The sequence below is a fragment of the Phalacrocorax aristotelis genome, chromosome 5 (assembly GCF_949628215.1).
Source record: "Phalacrocorax aristotelis chromosome 5, bGulAri2.1, whole genome shotgun sequence".
Lineage (NCBI taxonomy): Eukaryota > Metazoa > Chordata > Aves > Suliformes > Phalacrocoracidae > Phalacrocorax > Phalacrocorax aristotelis.
The window spans coordinates 22,741,879-22,758,635 of NC_134280.1; the positions used below are offsets into that span (position 1 = coordinate 22,741,879).

At 38.7% G+C, this 16,757-nt stretch overlaps 1 protein-coding gene across 1 annotated transcript in view; it reads left to right on the forward strand.

Moving 5' to 3' along the window:
* Positions 1-16,500, forward strand: part of LOC142057085 (uncharacterized) — a 37,613-nt gene extending 21,113 nt beyond the window's left edge. Inside the window, exons 21-36 of the mRNA XM_075092566.1 lie at positions 159-230; positions 1,096-1,164; positions 1,581-1,649; positions 3,644-3,712; positions 4,869-4,937; positions 5,623-5,691; positions 7,979-8,047; positions 8,757-8,825; positions 9,661-9,741; positions 10,556-10,591; positions 12,317-12,353; positions 12,462-13,019; positions 13,693-13,886; positions 14,538-14,628; positions 14,710-14,790; positions 16,184-16,500. Coding sequence (XP_074948667.1) covers positions 159-230; positions 1,096-1,164; positions 1,581-1,649; positions 3,644-3,712; positions 4,869-4,937; positions 5,623-5,691; positions 7,979-8,047; positions 8,757-8,825; positions 9,661-9,741; positions 10,556-10,591; positions 12,317-12,353; positions 12,462-13,019; positions 13,693-13,886; positions 14,538-14,628; positions 14,710-14,790; positions 16,184-16,395 — 1,845 coding nt within the window. The 3' untranslated portion in view covers positions 16,396-16,500. The remainder of the gene's footprint in view (positions 1-158; positions 231-1,095; positions 1,165-1,580; positions 1,650-3,643; positions 3,713-4,868; positions 4,938-5,622; positions 5,692-7,978; positions 8,048-8,756; positions 8,826-9,660; positions 9,742-10,555; positions 10,592-12,316; positions 12,354-12,461; positions 13,020-13,692; positions 13,887-14,537; positions 14,629-14,709; positions 14,791-16,183) is intronic.
* The last annotated feature ends 257 nt before the right edge of the window (positions 16,501-16,757 follow it).

The following is a 16,757-nucleotide window of genomic DNA, read 5'->3' on the forward strand; positions in this document are numbered from 1 at the left end:
GAATTAACTGACTTGCCAATGAAGGCAACAGGAATAGTTCATGCGCACCAGCTATGAGATAGAACTTCACTATCTTTCACTGGTATTTACAATTAATTTCAGTTAATGCATTCTTAATATTATTTGGTATGTGTGACATGTCTTCTCCATTTTTGTAGGGAGATCAAGGTCAGAGAGGAATACGTGGATTAACAGGACCAACAGGAGTGCCTGGACCTGCTGGAGCTAAAGTAGGCTTTTTACTACATTATGTGTGTAAGATAGCCCCCAAAAGCTGTGCTTTGCTCTAGATCTCAGAAAAAAACTGTCCCAGAATGAACTTGCTTCTTAAAAATAATAATAAAAAAAAGTTCAGCTAAGGCTTCTCTTAGCAAGACACACCATGATCCCTACAAACATCTAGAGGCATTTTTTAAAATCTTTGCATTTACCATATCGTTTCCCTGTTGGTTTGGAAAGTGAAGGGACATTAATACCAGTAGTTTTATGCTGAAATATTTGGGAAGATAGTATAGCATATGGCATATACATATGTGACATGACTTTATTTTCCCTTATGCTGACTCATGGCTGATATTCTTTTATGGATTTGGAGTTTCTATTCAAATACTCAGTACTCACTGAAAGTGAGAGAAGGGCTACTCCAGGTTTCTCCTCCAGTCTCTCTTCTGCTATTTATACAGACAAGAGTGTGTATTTCCACATAAGAAGAAAAATTAAAAGGGGTAAAAAAGTACACTGAAAGGACTATTTTAAAAAATCTACTCTTAACAGAAAAAGATACTTTTTTAGTATACCTACACAGGTGGGTAGAAAGGCCTGAGTGCTGGATGTGCTGGACCAAGTCTCAAATACACTGGGAAAGGGATTTCTAATAGCATATATTTGTTCAGTGACAGCAAAGAATCTCATTTCCATTGAGAAATCAGAACTGTGCTTGTTACCAGTTCTTCAAATATTTAGATTTCACTTCATATAGAATATTAGAAATTCTAATATAATTTTAATGGAATATTATAAAATGTTTTCTCTGTGAGATGCTCATGCTCACTTTCAGAAAAATCCATTGATTTTGCTCCCCTTCCTTCATTGCAGGGAGAGCCTGGTGCCCCCGGACGTGTCGGAATGCCAGGCCCTCCTGGAAGAGCTGTGCCTGGACCAAAGGTAACATCCACACTCCAGCTCCTAGTGCTTATAAACACAGGGTGAAAACTGTGTAGTAGGCCATGAGATTATTCATGTAAATAATTTCAGCCTTAAGAGGTCAACTAAAACATCTTCTTTCCTATGAACAGAGTTATGGATTATATCCAGTCTAGTTACCACCATGCCCTGGTATAACTGTATGCCAGCTTGAGGCATGGCCTACCTATGTTCATTTCTTTGTTTTGAATAACCTTGGATATCAAAATACTTTTCTTTCTTCTTATTTAGGTGTTTAATGCTTGCAATACCAATAAATAAAATTAGCTATTACATTTGATAGATATGAATTTGTATAACAGAAATCCAAAAACACAGTCTGTGATTGGTGTTTAATAAAACACAGATAACTAGAGTATATATTTCCTTCATTGCAGGGTGACATTGGGTTACCTGGTCTTGCTGGACCAATGGGAGAACCAGGTTTTGGGCGTCCTGGGGAAAAGGTAGCTCCTAAATTTGTAAACTAATTTCTGATAGAACAGTAAAATAATGCAGGATTTCAGTTTAGCAACAGCAAGTTGCCTAGGATGGCCAAGCGTTCCACAGTTTTTAATGTATATGTTGTACAACACTGGCAGAGTATAAGGATTTGCAGAGCCAGAAAAGCATGGATGGTCAGTCTTCCAGACTGCAGTAACCATAAGCTTTCACATGGCAGAGAACAAGGAGAAAAATGACTGGTTTTAATTCATGAGGAGTGAATACAGAGAGGACATCTGATTTATGTGCTTACAACAGCCTACCTGTCAAGCACAGTCAGTTTTTCACAGCAGGCTCCTTCTCTTCATTCCTAATTTTGACAGGATAATTCACAGACACCAAGAAGATCTCAGGACATGGGCCAAACTGGCAACGTGAGAAGAGGTGCCTTAAGTAGTAGAACAACATGAAAAAGTAGCTAATCTCTATGAACTTCTCTTTAGTGCTTCTGAAGTGTTGCCTCAGTGTTACCTAGATTCAACTTTTGTGAGCTGCTCTTTATTCCAGGGCTCGTTTTGTCTGAACACCAAGAAACTTGGGACTTATAAACCTGTGTTTCTCAAAATAAACTGGATCATGCCCCTCCCTTTTTTTTAACTTAGTGAATTTGACAGTACTTTTGAGTATAGCCCTTATCCATTGTTCTTTGACTGAATTGAACACAATAACAGAAACATGAGAAACATGTAATGATCTTTATCCCTTTTTGATTAGTTAGTGGTTTTCAAGATCCTTACATTTATTTTCATCAGGAGGAGATTATGATTATGGAATCATGTCCTTTTCTGGTACAGTCCAGTTAATTCAGAGAACTGCATGTTGTCCCATTTCTGGGAATCCAACAGGAATCAACCAACGGGAAGCAGGTCCTTTGCTTAGAATTGCACGTCTCTGTCCCTCAGCCTTGAGCCCCCAGAGCTCTTTCAATTGGTTGGTACTGCACGTTGCTGTGAATATGTTTGTCACTTTTTGCTGCCTTTGTCAGTATTAGGGTTTTGCTGTTGCTTCACTCTCAGATACAGATCTGCGCCAAGCTGTACAGCATAAAACCTTTTACAGTCTCCTTTTTTTAAAATTATTTTTTGCATGGGACTTTGCTTGCCACTGTTATACATGCCCATATTTTGGGTAGCTGCAGGGACAAACACAATCTTGATCATCCACCCAGTTGTAACTCTGAGCAACTCACTGCACCATCCAGTATGGCTGGGAAGGTTAAAGTCCTTCTAGTTTCCCTGGTAAATCTGTTCCTCAGATACTCCAGCTATCTGGATCCATGAAAGGAGCTTAATTGTACATCTCCGATAGGAAGCTCCTGTTATACTCAATAGCTTTAATAAGATTCCACAGCATTATAGAAAAATACAATTCCAGAACAACAAAAACAGACAGGAACCTTGTGATAGAAAACATTATTTTTAAGTTGGCCACACAAACCCCTGTTGTCCCCTGCCCTACATCCTTTGTCTCACCACATAAACAAACAGCATGTGCAGAAGATATACAGAGCTTTCCCAATGATCTGCAGCAGGTTATCTATTTTCAGTTATAAGAATTACATAAAGTAGCTACTGAGTAATTCAGTTCCCATGCTAGACTTTTGGCTATCTGTCAATTTGGGCTCAAATAATAATAATCATGACAAAAATATGGGGAATGTGACTGAAGTAATTCCTTCTTACATGTAGACCACAAATGACAACAGACAGAGCTCTTGAAAAAGATTCAAATTAGTGGCTTAGAAGTGAAAGGTCCTGTAAATCCTCAGCACTGTTAAATATTCCAGTTTTAGTCCAGAATTAATAACCTACAATAATCATTCACATAGTAAAATATATTAGCGGACAGATAGAATCAACTTACAGTGTATTTGCCAAAAAAATTTCACTTCCATGGAAAATTTCCTGCTAGCATTTGTATTGACATTCACATCAGCTGTTTTTCCTGCCTTCATCAGGGTGACCGAGGTCTTCCAGGACCACCTGGGCCCTTTGGGCCAAAAGGAGATGGCTATCCCGGCCCACCTGTAAGTTTATAGACAATTTTTTTAATGTGAATTGGGGACAAATAGGTGCTACACCAAAGTGCTTAGCCTCCGTGGCTGACACGCTAGGAAAGATTTGCTGGTCTAAAAGCCTGAAAAGGCTTCTCAACTGTGGAAATGCATTCCAGCATGGAACAAAATAGAAATATCCCTCTGAAATAGTCCAAAACCTTCCATGTCCTCCACTCCTCCTGATTACACAGTGTAACATATTCTAAGTGGGGCTTCTTTTTGCTATAGTGTCATTGATGTTTCAATCAGTTCCCTCAATATCTTAGTGTAGGATACTGTCTTCTGCCCAACCGTACAAAATTTCTTCCCAAACAGGAGAATATAGTCCAGCTAAGCAGATTTGTCCATATACATGGATGTCAACTCAGGGCAACACTATCTTCCAGAATCACTAAAAAAGCAACTACTGCCCAAAGAGCCAGAAGAGCATACTATCCTCAGCTCTGTCCATCACGTTGTTGAAGGTGTGGCAAAGAATTGGTGATCTACTTTACAACCTTTACAGAGGTCTTCACAGCCCTTTACAGAGGTCTTTACTGGTAAATATGACCAATCCCTGCAAAAAGGATACAAAAAGAAAAGGCTCCTTCCTCTACCTTCCTTGCACATACATGTATACAGCACTGGCCTCATGTATCTAGTCTCCTCAACAGTGTGCTCCACCAGCCCTGGCAGTTACATGACATGAAGTTCCAGGAAGATTGCTGGCTAGAGTCAGGGAGTTTGTTAGTATACTAGCATTTATCTGTGCTAGAGACAACAGTAAAAGTGTGTGTAAGTGCCACACTGAGCAATAAAAATTAATGAATGTCAAAATGGAAACTGGAAATTGGAATGCAATTTATAATACTTTGTGATATTTTTGTGCAATCTGATGCAGAACTGCACCTGCCACTCCAGATCAGAATCCACCGTCTTCAAACACATGCAAGCTACCTGCATGACATGCAACACACATGCAAATGCCACTTCTGGCTTATCAGAGTAGAATTTAACCACTTGTAGACCACAGTAATCCCACTAAGAGACAATATCTTCAAGATACTACCATATTAATATTAACAAAAGCATGTAGTCAATATAGCCATAAATTAAATTAACGTTCTGTCTATGTATCACATTTCAGGGCTTGCCAGGCCTTCCTGGGATTCCTGGTGAACAAGGCCCAGATGGATTTGGACTACCAGGACCTAAGGTACGGATCCCAACTTCTAGAAAAGTAAATGCATGTGTGTACTCTACTTCTTGCAGATATAATTTCTACCCATAGGTCACACTCAGAATAACTTTTAACCAGGTTTAACCTACTTGTCAGTATATAAATGGTAGATCTCAAAAAAGATCTTCAAGCTTCACTTCAGAACTCATCCTAAGGGTGACTGCAGAGTTACTGGAATTATACAGGCAACTGAAGGATTGACTACAGCTACTTAAATATGCTTAATGTCTCTTAAAAGGACATATATCTTTTTTCCACTCACCTCAAATCCCTAGCTGTCTGAAGACACTGATAGGAAAAAAGTTAGAACAGTGTGAAGATAGAGCCCGATTCAACTGACAGACAGCAAGCAAAACCTTTTTTTTGTTCGTTTGGGGAACCTAGACTTCATTTTATGATATGGGAATTGTAATTCCTGTGTAACTATTGCATAATTGACTGTACATATCTTGAATATGTTTAGACTACTAGTCACTGTTTACCCTCAATAACTTTCTTGTCCGGCCTGCAGTATTCATGGGTTAGCATTCTTCAGACTTGCACTGTGCTGTTCAGTAATTCTGCTCTCTTTGTCCCATTTGAATACATCAAATGCTGGGAATTCTAGAGATAAATTAAGCTTTGGTATTCACTACTTATTTTTCAAAGTATCAACTTTCAGGGTGATCCCGGCAGTAGAGGACCAATTGGTCTCCCTGGTCCCCCAGGAGAAGGCCTGCCAGGACCAAAAGTAAGCCATTTAAACAATTATGTCTCCCATTGTCTATTTTCTAAAAAAGAAAAAAAAAGTATAATATAAAAAGATGTGATCGTGCATACACATCTACATGTTTTCTGTCTTCACTCTTCACTAGAAACAACTAATCCGACAAATAATATAACTAAGGAATACAGTGTCTTTATTTTGTATAAAGTCAAAAATGTTTCTGGTAACCAGACATAAAACATGACCTTCTTCCTCTTGCACATGATAAATTATAAAGTGATAATCTTGCAGTGAAGGTCAGTGACAAAAAATATAGCTCCTGCAGACATTAGCTGCAATTGAGTAGCAAAAATTTCTTCAGACCTAGTACTGGTAAGAATTAATGGCTTGGCAAGCACTTATTATCTCTTGCCTATACTACTGTTACAGCGACAGGCATACTGTTGAGTTCTTCTAGAACTGATTTCTCTTTTTTACTGCATAAAGTAAATCAATAATCATCTAATGACCAATATGATGAACAATCCCTGCAAAAAGGATTATTTGTATAATTATAATATACACCATAACAAAGGCCTGGAAATAGTTATAACTATAAAAAGCAATTTTCACTATGAAACCTCCCAAACTGGAAACTCTTATGCTCCTACAGCTCAGCTTTAGAAGTCTATGACTACAGAAGAACTGTTTTAGAACATAAATGTAAACAAACTCAACAAGGTCAAATGCAAAAATTTTGCCACATAATAATGTATTACCTGCACAATGTGGCTTACTGGTCCCAGAGATTCAGTTCATGTTGGCGTGAAGGCTAGGTCCAGAGCTAAGCAGTGGTGAAGCACTTCCCCAGCCAGTGCTAGTCCCAAGGACTGGCACATGCACAGGATGCTTACAAATGAGGAAACTGAGGATTTCATGCAGGGATACTGGAATAGCAATATAGGTATAAAATTAATATTATACTATGTGGGTTTTGATTGCTTCCTATGAGTAACATATGGAACTGAAATATTTTCTCTAAAGTTCTTTAAAAACTCATTTATAAATTAGCAACAAGCGTTTATATGCAATGCCACATTAGTATGTATGTCTATAGGTCTTGCACTGTAAGCTTAATTGTGATGAAAGATAACACAACAATAATAATCCTCTCTGAAATATTAATTCAGTCCCCAATGTCCCACCAATACAATCCATCCTTCAATGCAAAGTATATCTCTATCAGAAAGGTGATTCATGTTCAATGAGCATTAAGCCTGGAATGACTACTTTGAAGTATAAACTGGATTTTAATAATCTGATAAAGAATCACAGAATCACAGAATGGTAGGGGTTGGAAGGGACCTCTGGAGATCATCTTGTCCAAACCCCCTGCTTGAACAGGCACACCTAGAGCAGGGGACACAGGAACGCATCCAGGCAGGTTTTTAATGTCTCCAGGGAAGGAGACTCCACAGCCTCCCTGGGCAGCCTGTGCCACTGCTCTGGCACCCTCACAGGAAAGAAGTTTTTCCTCATATTCAGGTGGAACTTCCTGAGTTTCTGTTTGTGCTCATTGCCCCTTGTCCTGGCATTGGGTACTACTGAAAAGAGCCTAGTCCCATTGTCCTGACACCCACCCTTTAGATATTTGTAGGCACTGATGAAATTCCCCCTCAGTCTTCTCCAGGCTGAACAAACCCAGGTCTCTCAGCCCTTCCTCATAAGGGAAGTCCCCTGATCATCTTGGTAGCTCTCCGCTGGACTTGCTCAAGCAGTTCCACCTCCTTCTTAAACTGGGAGGCCCAAAACTGGACACAGTACTCCAAATGTGGTCTCACTAGGGCAGAGTAGAGGGGGAGGATAACCTCCCTCGATCTGTTGCCCACACTCCTTTTAATGCATCCCAGGATACCATTGGCCTTCTTGGCCACAAGGGCCCAGTGCTGGCTAGTGGTCAGCTTGCTGTCCACCAGCACTCCCAGGTCCCTCTCAACAGAGCTGCTTTCCAGCAGATCAGCCCCCAGCCTGTATTGGTGCATGGGGTTGTTCCTCCCCAGGTGCAGGACCTTGCACTTGCTCTTGTTGAATTTCATCAGATTCCCCTGGGTCCAGATCTCCAGCCTATCCAGGTGTTATTGAATAGCAGCACAGCCTTCTGGTGTATCAGTCACTCCTTTGTCTTTGTCAGCTAAAGCAATCTGATCCTCACTGCTTGTAAAAAGATATCAATTTGGTAGAGGCTGGACAGGAAATTACATGGTGGTATAACAATTTGTCGCATATTTTTATTATGACTATTGTGTTTAACGTATGCAGTGTTTCTCTCTAGGGAACCATAGGACGCCCAGGGCCACCTGGCTCCCTGGGACCTCCTGGTGAAGGTATTCAAGGAATTAAGGTAAAAAAATTCAGTGTCTTCAATATTTAACATGTGTACATGTGTTGAGAGGTCAATCTGACTGTCACAGTGTTAAGGAGATTTCACATTGTTTCTTGTATGAGGAGAGCCTCAGGCTAGAAAATGAGAAGGATAACATGAGCACCTACAAAATATGTTCTGTCTCTACTGCTGTAAACAAGAAGCCCAAGGGTGCGTGTATTGAGGGAGGAGGAAGCAGGGTCATCTTTTATCAGTGAAAGATAGCCTTTCAAAATCAAAACCACCATTCCCTCTTCCCCACCTCATGCCCACAGAGAGAGTCTGAAATAGTTATATCAACTACCACCTATTGTAGAGAGTCTCAATCCTGAATATATGTGTAATATTAATTTTTCCCTGTAATATGCACTTTTACCCAAAGCATAGATCAGGTGAGACAGACTCAAAAGACAGAAATAAGGAAGTGGCAATGACAAGGAATAAAATAGGATGAGAAGAGGGAACAGGAGAATTAGAACCAATAATGATCATGCAGTTTTTCAATATTATATATCCTTAGAGTAGACATACTGATGAAGTACTTGAGAAATATAAGCTAGCTAACACAATATCTCAAGTGCTTCAAGACATTTGCTAAAATGCAGTTTGAAACACTTTCTCCTTGAACATTTAAAATGAATACATGATGATTACAAAGGGTTAATATCACTACCTGGATTATCATTAGGGGGAGCAAGGAATTCAAGGAATGCCAGGACCACGAGGCCCCCCTGGAGAAGGGCTTTTGGGACAAAAGGTATGATATCTAAATCAGAGATAATGTCCTAGACTGAAGCCAACATACTGAAAATGCTCACTGCAGTCAGCTCTCATTGAAAGCAGGTGAATTCTGTGAAAAGAGAATGGGGATTTGGGAAAGCCCCAGTCATTCACATGATTGTTTTAATATTTTATAGCAGCATCTCTTTCAGTGTTGCTTATTTTATTATCATATGAGGCTTATCTTCTACTGCAATTAGAATACCAGATTTAAATAACTGCCTTTCTTTTTTACCCACACACTATGCAAAATTGGGGACTACATCAATGTTAAGAAAAAGAGAAATGTGGGTTGGAATCAGTTTTCAACATGATCACATCAGCTCAGAAAGGCTATACAAAGTCCCACAGCCTACTAAAAATCAAACCACAAGGCACTAATTCAACTGATTGCTATTCCAAACACGTTTGCTGGGCCTAAAGGTTTCTCAGAGTGATATTCCCGTTATTCATTCCAACTATGCCCTTGCCTTTCTTCTCAAATTCCATACTGTTGTCTTATTTTTCTCAGACACAGGTAATAATTTCCATCATGCAATATCCTATGAAACCCCTCTGTCTGCATGTACTTGTTTGAGATGGTTCACTGTTCAAACTGCTTCAACTACTTTTTCCCATAAAAATGCTTAGACAATACTACAAGTTATTAACGAAATTCACAAATACCAATTGATTTAAATGATCTCTAACAGAGATTTCTAACTTATGTCAGAAGCTGAAGGTGAATTCGACACAGGCAGCTGGAGAGAAATGTGAAAAGTGTAATAAAACTGACTTACACTTTCTGTCTGCTTACCAACACGCTTTTAAAGGGAGATCGAGGAGCTACAGGTGAGAAGGGGAAAAAAGGAGAAAAAGGTGAAGTGGGTGACCCTGGTTTATCTGGAGAACCTGTGAGTAACTCAGGTTTAACATGCCTGTTTTCTTAAACTGCGTAAAAATAAAGTTGGGTTGTGTTGTTGCTATTTAACTACATATAATCTGAAATACTTAAGAAACTGAAACTATGAAAACCTTTAGAAGCATAAAGAAGACATTTTCATGCTGAATACCCCACTTCCCACAGACATGGTTTCTTTCATAAGGCAGTGAAAAATAATTGCCATATTATAAGACAAAACTATGCAATTCTATTCTATGGCTACCAAGTAACTGTAGCTCAGACTTTCCCTCAAAGCTGATGAACAGATGTAGGGAGGCAAAATGGTAACTTCTGCTGATGGGCAGGTCCCCAAAAGCTGGAAAGCAAAATGTGGTGCCCTTCTACTCTGACATTTGCGTACGATTAAGAAGGGATGTATAAACACCACTGACATTCTTGCCCTGACACTGGCCCTATTAGGCTCACATATGATGAAGCAGAATTCTGATCATTCCAGGATGTCAGGCAGGTATACAGTCCCTTGAGAAAGGAAACTAACACAACATGGTAGATGTGAAAGCTTTGCACAGATTCTCCCTCTCTAATGTAAACTGACAATCAGTGATACTGTGGGAGACTTGAGGTCATCCAATTCCCATACAAACCTCACCACCTTAGGGGTTGTAGATATTGCATGCACAAGGTAATGTCACAAGAACACTACTTTTGCTAGCCAAAGTACTTATTGGCCAAATATTATTCTAACAATGTATTGATGAAGTCATATTCTGAATTACAATGTTACTGACTAATTGCAGTAGCTTAATTAACAATCACTGTTACAGGGCAAAACTGGACCAAAAGGAGAGCAAGGCCTAACAGTAAGCAAATTCTATTTAAATACCATTATGACAAGATATAAACAGTACAACATACCATTGGATTAAATGTATCCTGTGTTAATTATTTTGGGAAGAGCTTTCTGACTAGAAGTGGGCTCAGCAATAATATAGAAAGCAACAATGCAAAGGTTTCTGACTTCTTCTCATCTACTTTATGCTGTAATGGAATTTGAAGTTCACTATGATATTAGGTATTTTCCTGCTATGTGTTCTTTTACAGCTAGTGTTAGATGACCCAGGTGTGTACCTGCTGCAGGAAAGTTTTTTTAGAAGTATTAAAAAAGCTAAAGAGCAAAGATCTTCAAACCTGTCATGGTCTATCACGCTAAAAACTTAATTATATTTCTGCTAAGCCTGAACTGCACTAGACCCAAATTCAGTAAAGCATGTCAGTGAGTATACAAATACTACTGAGATTTATGATGGAAGCTGAGCAGCAGTAGCAAGCAGTTGTATTTGAAATACTGACTCAATGCCAAATGAGTCCTGTCATGCACTCCAAAAAATACAGCAAATGATTGCTCTAATAATGATAAACACTTTGTTTGCATGTCAAAGAAGCTATCACTTCTCTGAAGAGACAGCTCTGAAGGCAGGAGCTTTTTTTTTTTTTCCTGCTGAAAGCTGAGTAATACAGTGGGCCAGGTACACTAGGGTTGACAAATCCCAATCCCATTCTGTGTTGGCGCTCTCTGTCATATGCCAGCTCACATTACAAGCAATACGCTTCCTGAAGTTGGGTCTATTTCTCCACTCCCAACGCATTTAAAAGGGGTATCCATATTATTCAGATGCTAAAATATGAATGGGTTTTGACTTTAAGTTTTCATAAGAACGAAATAATCAAAAAAACATTGTTTACAATAACAGTAGTTAATTGTTTTAGATAGGGATGTGTCGTCAAGTTAGTGATTCTTATATGCCATTGTCATGGTTTAGCCCCAGTCAGCAACCAAGCACCACGCAGCCGCTCGCTCACTCCCCCCTCGTGGGACGGGGGAGAGAATCAGAAGAGTAAAAGTGAGGTAATTCATGGTTTGAGATAAAGACAGTTTAATAGGTAAAGCAGAAACTGCACGCGGAAGCAAAGCAAAACAAGGAATTCATTCACTACTTCCCATGGGCAGGCAGGTGTTCAGCCATCTCCAGGAAAGCAGGGCTCCATCACGCGTAACGGTTACTTGGGAAGACAAACGGCATCACTCCAAATGTCCCCCCTTCCTTCTTCTTCCCCAGCTTTATATACTGAGCATGACGTCATATGGTATGGAATATCCCATTGGTCAGTTTGGGTCAGCTGTCCCGCTGTGTCCCCTCCCAGCTTCTCGTGCACCCGGCAGAGCACGGGGAGCTGAAAAAGTCCTTGACCAGTGTAAGCGCTACTTAGCAACAACTAAAACATCTCCACATTATCACCGCTGTTTCCAGCAAAAATCCAAAACATAGTCCCATACTAGCTACTACGAAGAAATTTAACTCTATCCCAGCTGAAACCAGGACAGTCATATAACATAGTTCGTTGTAAAATGTGGGACTCATTCTAAGCTTGGAAGGTCAGGTTTGAAAGTTAAACAGTAAGATTTTTTGTAAGTCCCTGTAGGACACATATTAATTATAAACAAATTCTTTGGTAGCATCAATATTATACCTCATTTGAAAGAGGCAGTGTGTAAAATATTTTATATTTAATTTTTTTATATCCAGAGAGAAGATATAATTAAATTAATTAAAGAGATATGTGGTAAGTACTCAGATTCTGTTTTTTCTTCATGACATTTACATTCTTCTCCTTTCCAAGAGGATGCCAAGTCAAGTCCTCATGATCTGTTTTTTTATTTTTCCTTGGCAGGTTGCGGTATTAAATGTAAGGAAATTCCTATGGAGCTTGTATTTGTGATTGACAGCTCTGAGAGTGTGGGACCAGAAAATTTTGAAATTATCAAAGACTTTGTAACTGCTTTAGTAGACAGAGTAACCGTAGGCAGAAATGCTACCAGAATTGGCCTTGTGTTATACAGTTTAGAAGTTCGGCTAGAATTTGGTCTCAACAAGTATACAACTCAACAGGATGTTAAGCAAGCAATTAGGAAAATGCAGTACATGGGAGAAGGCACTTACACGGGAACTGCTATCCGTAAAGCAACCCAGGAAGGATTTTTTGGTGCTCGAACAGGAGTACGAAAAGTAGCTATTGTGCTAACAGATGGCCAAGCAGACAAGAGAGAAGCTGCAAAACTAGATATTGTCGTTCGAGAGGCTCATGCAGCAAACATCGAAATGTATGCAATAGGAATTGTAAATACTTCAGATCCAACACAGGTTGAGTTTGTGCGTGAACTAAATCTGATCGCTTCAGATCCAGACAGAGAACACATGTATCTCATTGATGACTTTAATACCCTTCCAGGTGCGTTCATTGCAGTTTTATTACGCATTGTATCTGATGCTTCTCAGAACTGGGGAGGGGGGAATCATTATCTTTGTGGACATGTTATGTTTTGATGCTGATCAGGATTAATTACAAGGTGCAAAGTAATAGGAACCTAGAGAAACAGATTCCATTCTTTTAAGGAGTCACGTTTTGGGGCAATGATTCATCATGCCAACAGGGGATGTCACCTACAGCGTACGAAAACAGCTGCTTGAACTAGGTTTCTAAACCGACTAAGTGGTTATGTACTGTAAATCTGCTGGACTGGAAACCAGAATCAAACCCACTGGTGTAAATTCTACTTATTCACTTCCACCGGGAAATAACCCATCTTCACTGGGTTATTCACATGAGCAAGGCAAGCAGTTATTTTCCCACTACAAACTAGTAGTTGTTACTAAGCTCAGATGAACACCTTCAGGTGAGTTCATTGTATTTTGCACCATGTAGAGGACTTATGGGCTGGTGAATTTGTGACAAGTAAAAGCCATAGTCCAGAGAGCCTGGAATGATCTTCTCAGATGCATATGCATAATCCAAAGAAGTACTGGATTACGTGTGTATTATTTACATATATAAATAATCCAAATATTAAAAATACATTGAATTTCTCAGTATGATGAGTTTTTTTTACTTGTTTTTAAAACAGCTCTGGAGTCCAAATTAGTCAACCAATTTTGCGAAGATGAACATGGTACCTTAATATACAACCGTAATGGAAATGGTGCAAGCATAAGTGGAACATCTTTCCATTCAGTATCTTCAAGTTCTTTACATTACATACTTCAGAACAACAATGTTAACAGGCAATCACTTTCAGCACAGACACCTGGAGTATCTACAGTAGAAAGTCCTCTGAGGCTTGATGATCTTCCTCAACCATTGGCTCCGGTAGGAAAATTCAGCAGACTTTAATGAGCAAAAGTTTTTTTTTATATCTATATATCTATATATCTATCTCCTTCTCTGTTGCCTGATGTAATATGTAACTTACCCCTACTTTGCTCAGGACACATACTGTAACAGCCACTTTGACTTGGTATGCTCAGAGCTGGTTGTTCCAAGACTTCTGATGTTGTACGCAGGCAGTTACCTAAAGGCTGTAATTTATTCCCAATACTGTTACAAGGATTATTATTCCTGTGTTTAATACAGTAACATTTGTGCCAGTGTTAAACATAACATTATTAGAATGCAATTACACTGTAATGATTAAGTCTAGGAATAGTAATTAGACTTAACTGTAGTCTATATTTTTAAGTTTACAAATAAAATCCTGTAAAGTTCAACTAAAAAGAAATATGTATCCCAGGTTTAGGATGACAACCCTTCTGGTAAACCAACCAGGTGAGGTTGAAATCCTGATTCTTAACACTGAAGTCAGGAGAAATGGGAAGGAAAAACATTAGAAAACCTCTAAGTGATGAAGGGCTTGTTCATTTTGAGACACTTCACAATATCTGAAAAGCAAAGAAAATCAAATGCTTATTTCAGACGAAAGTACCTCCTGTGGTAGTATTTGAAGACTATGAAGAGGAAGAAGAGGAGGAACAACAGTCATCCTTGCTAACAGTAGACACTAGAGGTATTTTTATCATCATTCATTTAATCTTCATTTTTGGCTGATCAAAAATCAATGTCTCGTTCTGTTTCTTTTCACCTGCAGCTGTGGCACCATTACTGCCGTCTAAACCATCATCATCAGATAAAGTGATGACATCATCTCTTTCAACTGCACCAAGACCAGGTTATAGATCATAATTAGTTTTTCATTTTGTTCCTTCTTATCCCAATACTAACTTTTCATAAGGCTTTAAATCAGAGTAAGTTAGTTCCACTCTGAAGATTTCGTGGGTCCATGCTGTGGAAGAGTATCCATTTCAGGATACTAGTTCAGATCTAGTTGCAGTTCTTGTCCAGCCTGTTCACCAGTTCATGTCTTCCCAAATTCCAAATCCCACCACTCCACTTACAGCAAAAGCAAGGTCAGCTATAACCTGACACAGAGCTCATAAACGGCATCAAAAAGAGAACATAGTGCTAGCTGAAGTGGGCAAACAAGCAGGTATTTAAGGGGCAGTCTGTCGAGATGGGAGGCTTCATTAAAGACAGAGAAGATAATAATTTCAGATTTGGATAGAAAAAATAGATTTCTGCTTCAGAGGAGAAGTAAGAAAAAAACAATGTTTAGTCATCTGAAGGAAAGTATAGTTATTAGGTGACTGCTCAAAGGATTGATTCTTTTCATATGAAATGTCCAAAGGTATTCTGTTGATCATGTGGGGGATTCACACTTCTGAGTTCCAGCAGTAGTGTATTATGATGGGAGCAACATAAGAGAGCAATAGAAACATGTTCCCATGCTTCCTGGGAACATGGGCATGACTATTATTCTGTCTCTGGCAATAACATTGTTTTTTTTAAAGTGACAAGACACCTGTTGCCAAAGACAGAATATTGATGTCACAACATTAAACTTGAAGGAAGAGTTCTTTCTATCTCATGGTATTATTAAAGTGAGTGCGACTAGATTAGTGTGTCACAGTCCTCTAATGCATATCTGTAGGAATTATTCGATCAACAAGCTTTACATTCAAACTTAACTAGTATGTACATAATTACTACCATTGTATTAGATAAGCAGCACAAACATCTTACAGAAGAAAGACTGAAGTTTTATATTCTCACTATTCTAATGCCTCTTCCCCCACATCACAAAGAGAACTAATGTACTGAAGCAATGTACTGCAGAAGGATGATGGTCGTACTTGTGGTTCAGAAATAGCAGGTGCAACTAGCTTACAGCTCTTTGGCTTACGTTTTGGGTTGCTCACAAGACTGGCTGGTTCAAAATTATCAGATTCATATTGTTTGCTCTTCTTGTATGTAGAGCCATAATACTATTATTTCTGGAGTTACTAGAACCATGCCAGTAAAGGAACACTTTATTTGACCTACTAAGTTGCATTTTTAACCTGCCTTCAGTACTAACATCTTTAGAAGTAAAAGTGAATCTCAAATTGCTGTATAACATTAGCATAAAAATTAAAATAAAATTAGAGTTTAGAAGTTAAAATCTATGCAATACAATTGACTTTTATAAATGGAATGGTTTCTATTCCTTTTTTTCTTTATTTTAGAAAATACCCTGGACCTCAGATGCAAATTAAGGCTGGATCAAGGGCCATGCCGTATTTATATCATAAAATGGTATTATGATAAACAAGCAAATGCTTGTGCTCAGTTTTGGTATGGTGGCTGCAACGGAAATGCAAACCGCTTTGAGAGTGAGGAGGAATGTAGGGAGACTTGTGTATTTTTTCCTGGAGGTAGGAATTTATCTCTACATTAATAATGAGCAAATTGAAGCTATTGATTGTTTGGGTTTACTAAATATCCAGTATCATATGTAAAATAAACTCCACTAATTTAAAGAATGTTAACATTATGAAGTAATATGCTAATTAAAAACTGTCTACCTATGCAAGCATGCTTTCTTTTTGTATATATTGTATGATGTCGTCCTTATGTAACAAAATAGCAATTTTTCAGCAGTATCAAGAGCACAAAATTTCTTTTTTACTAAGGTATAGTAAGACCAGTATAGCATTTGCCAGAGTAATTGCCCTTCCTTCACCTACATCTTTAAACACTACCATTGTATAATCACGAACTATACCTCATTTTAAATTATATATATGGCTTTGGAAAGCA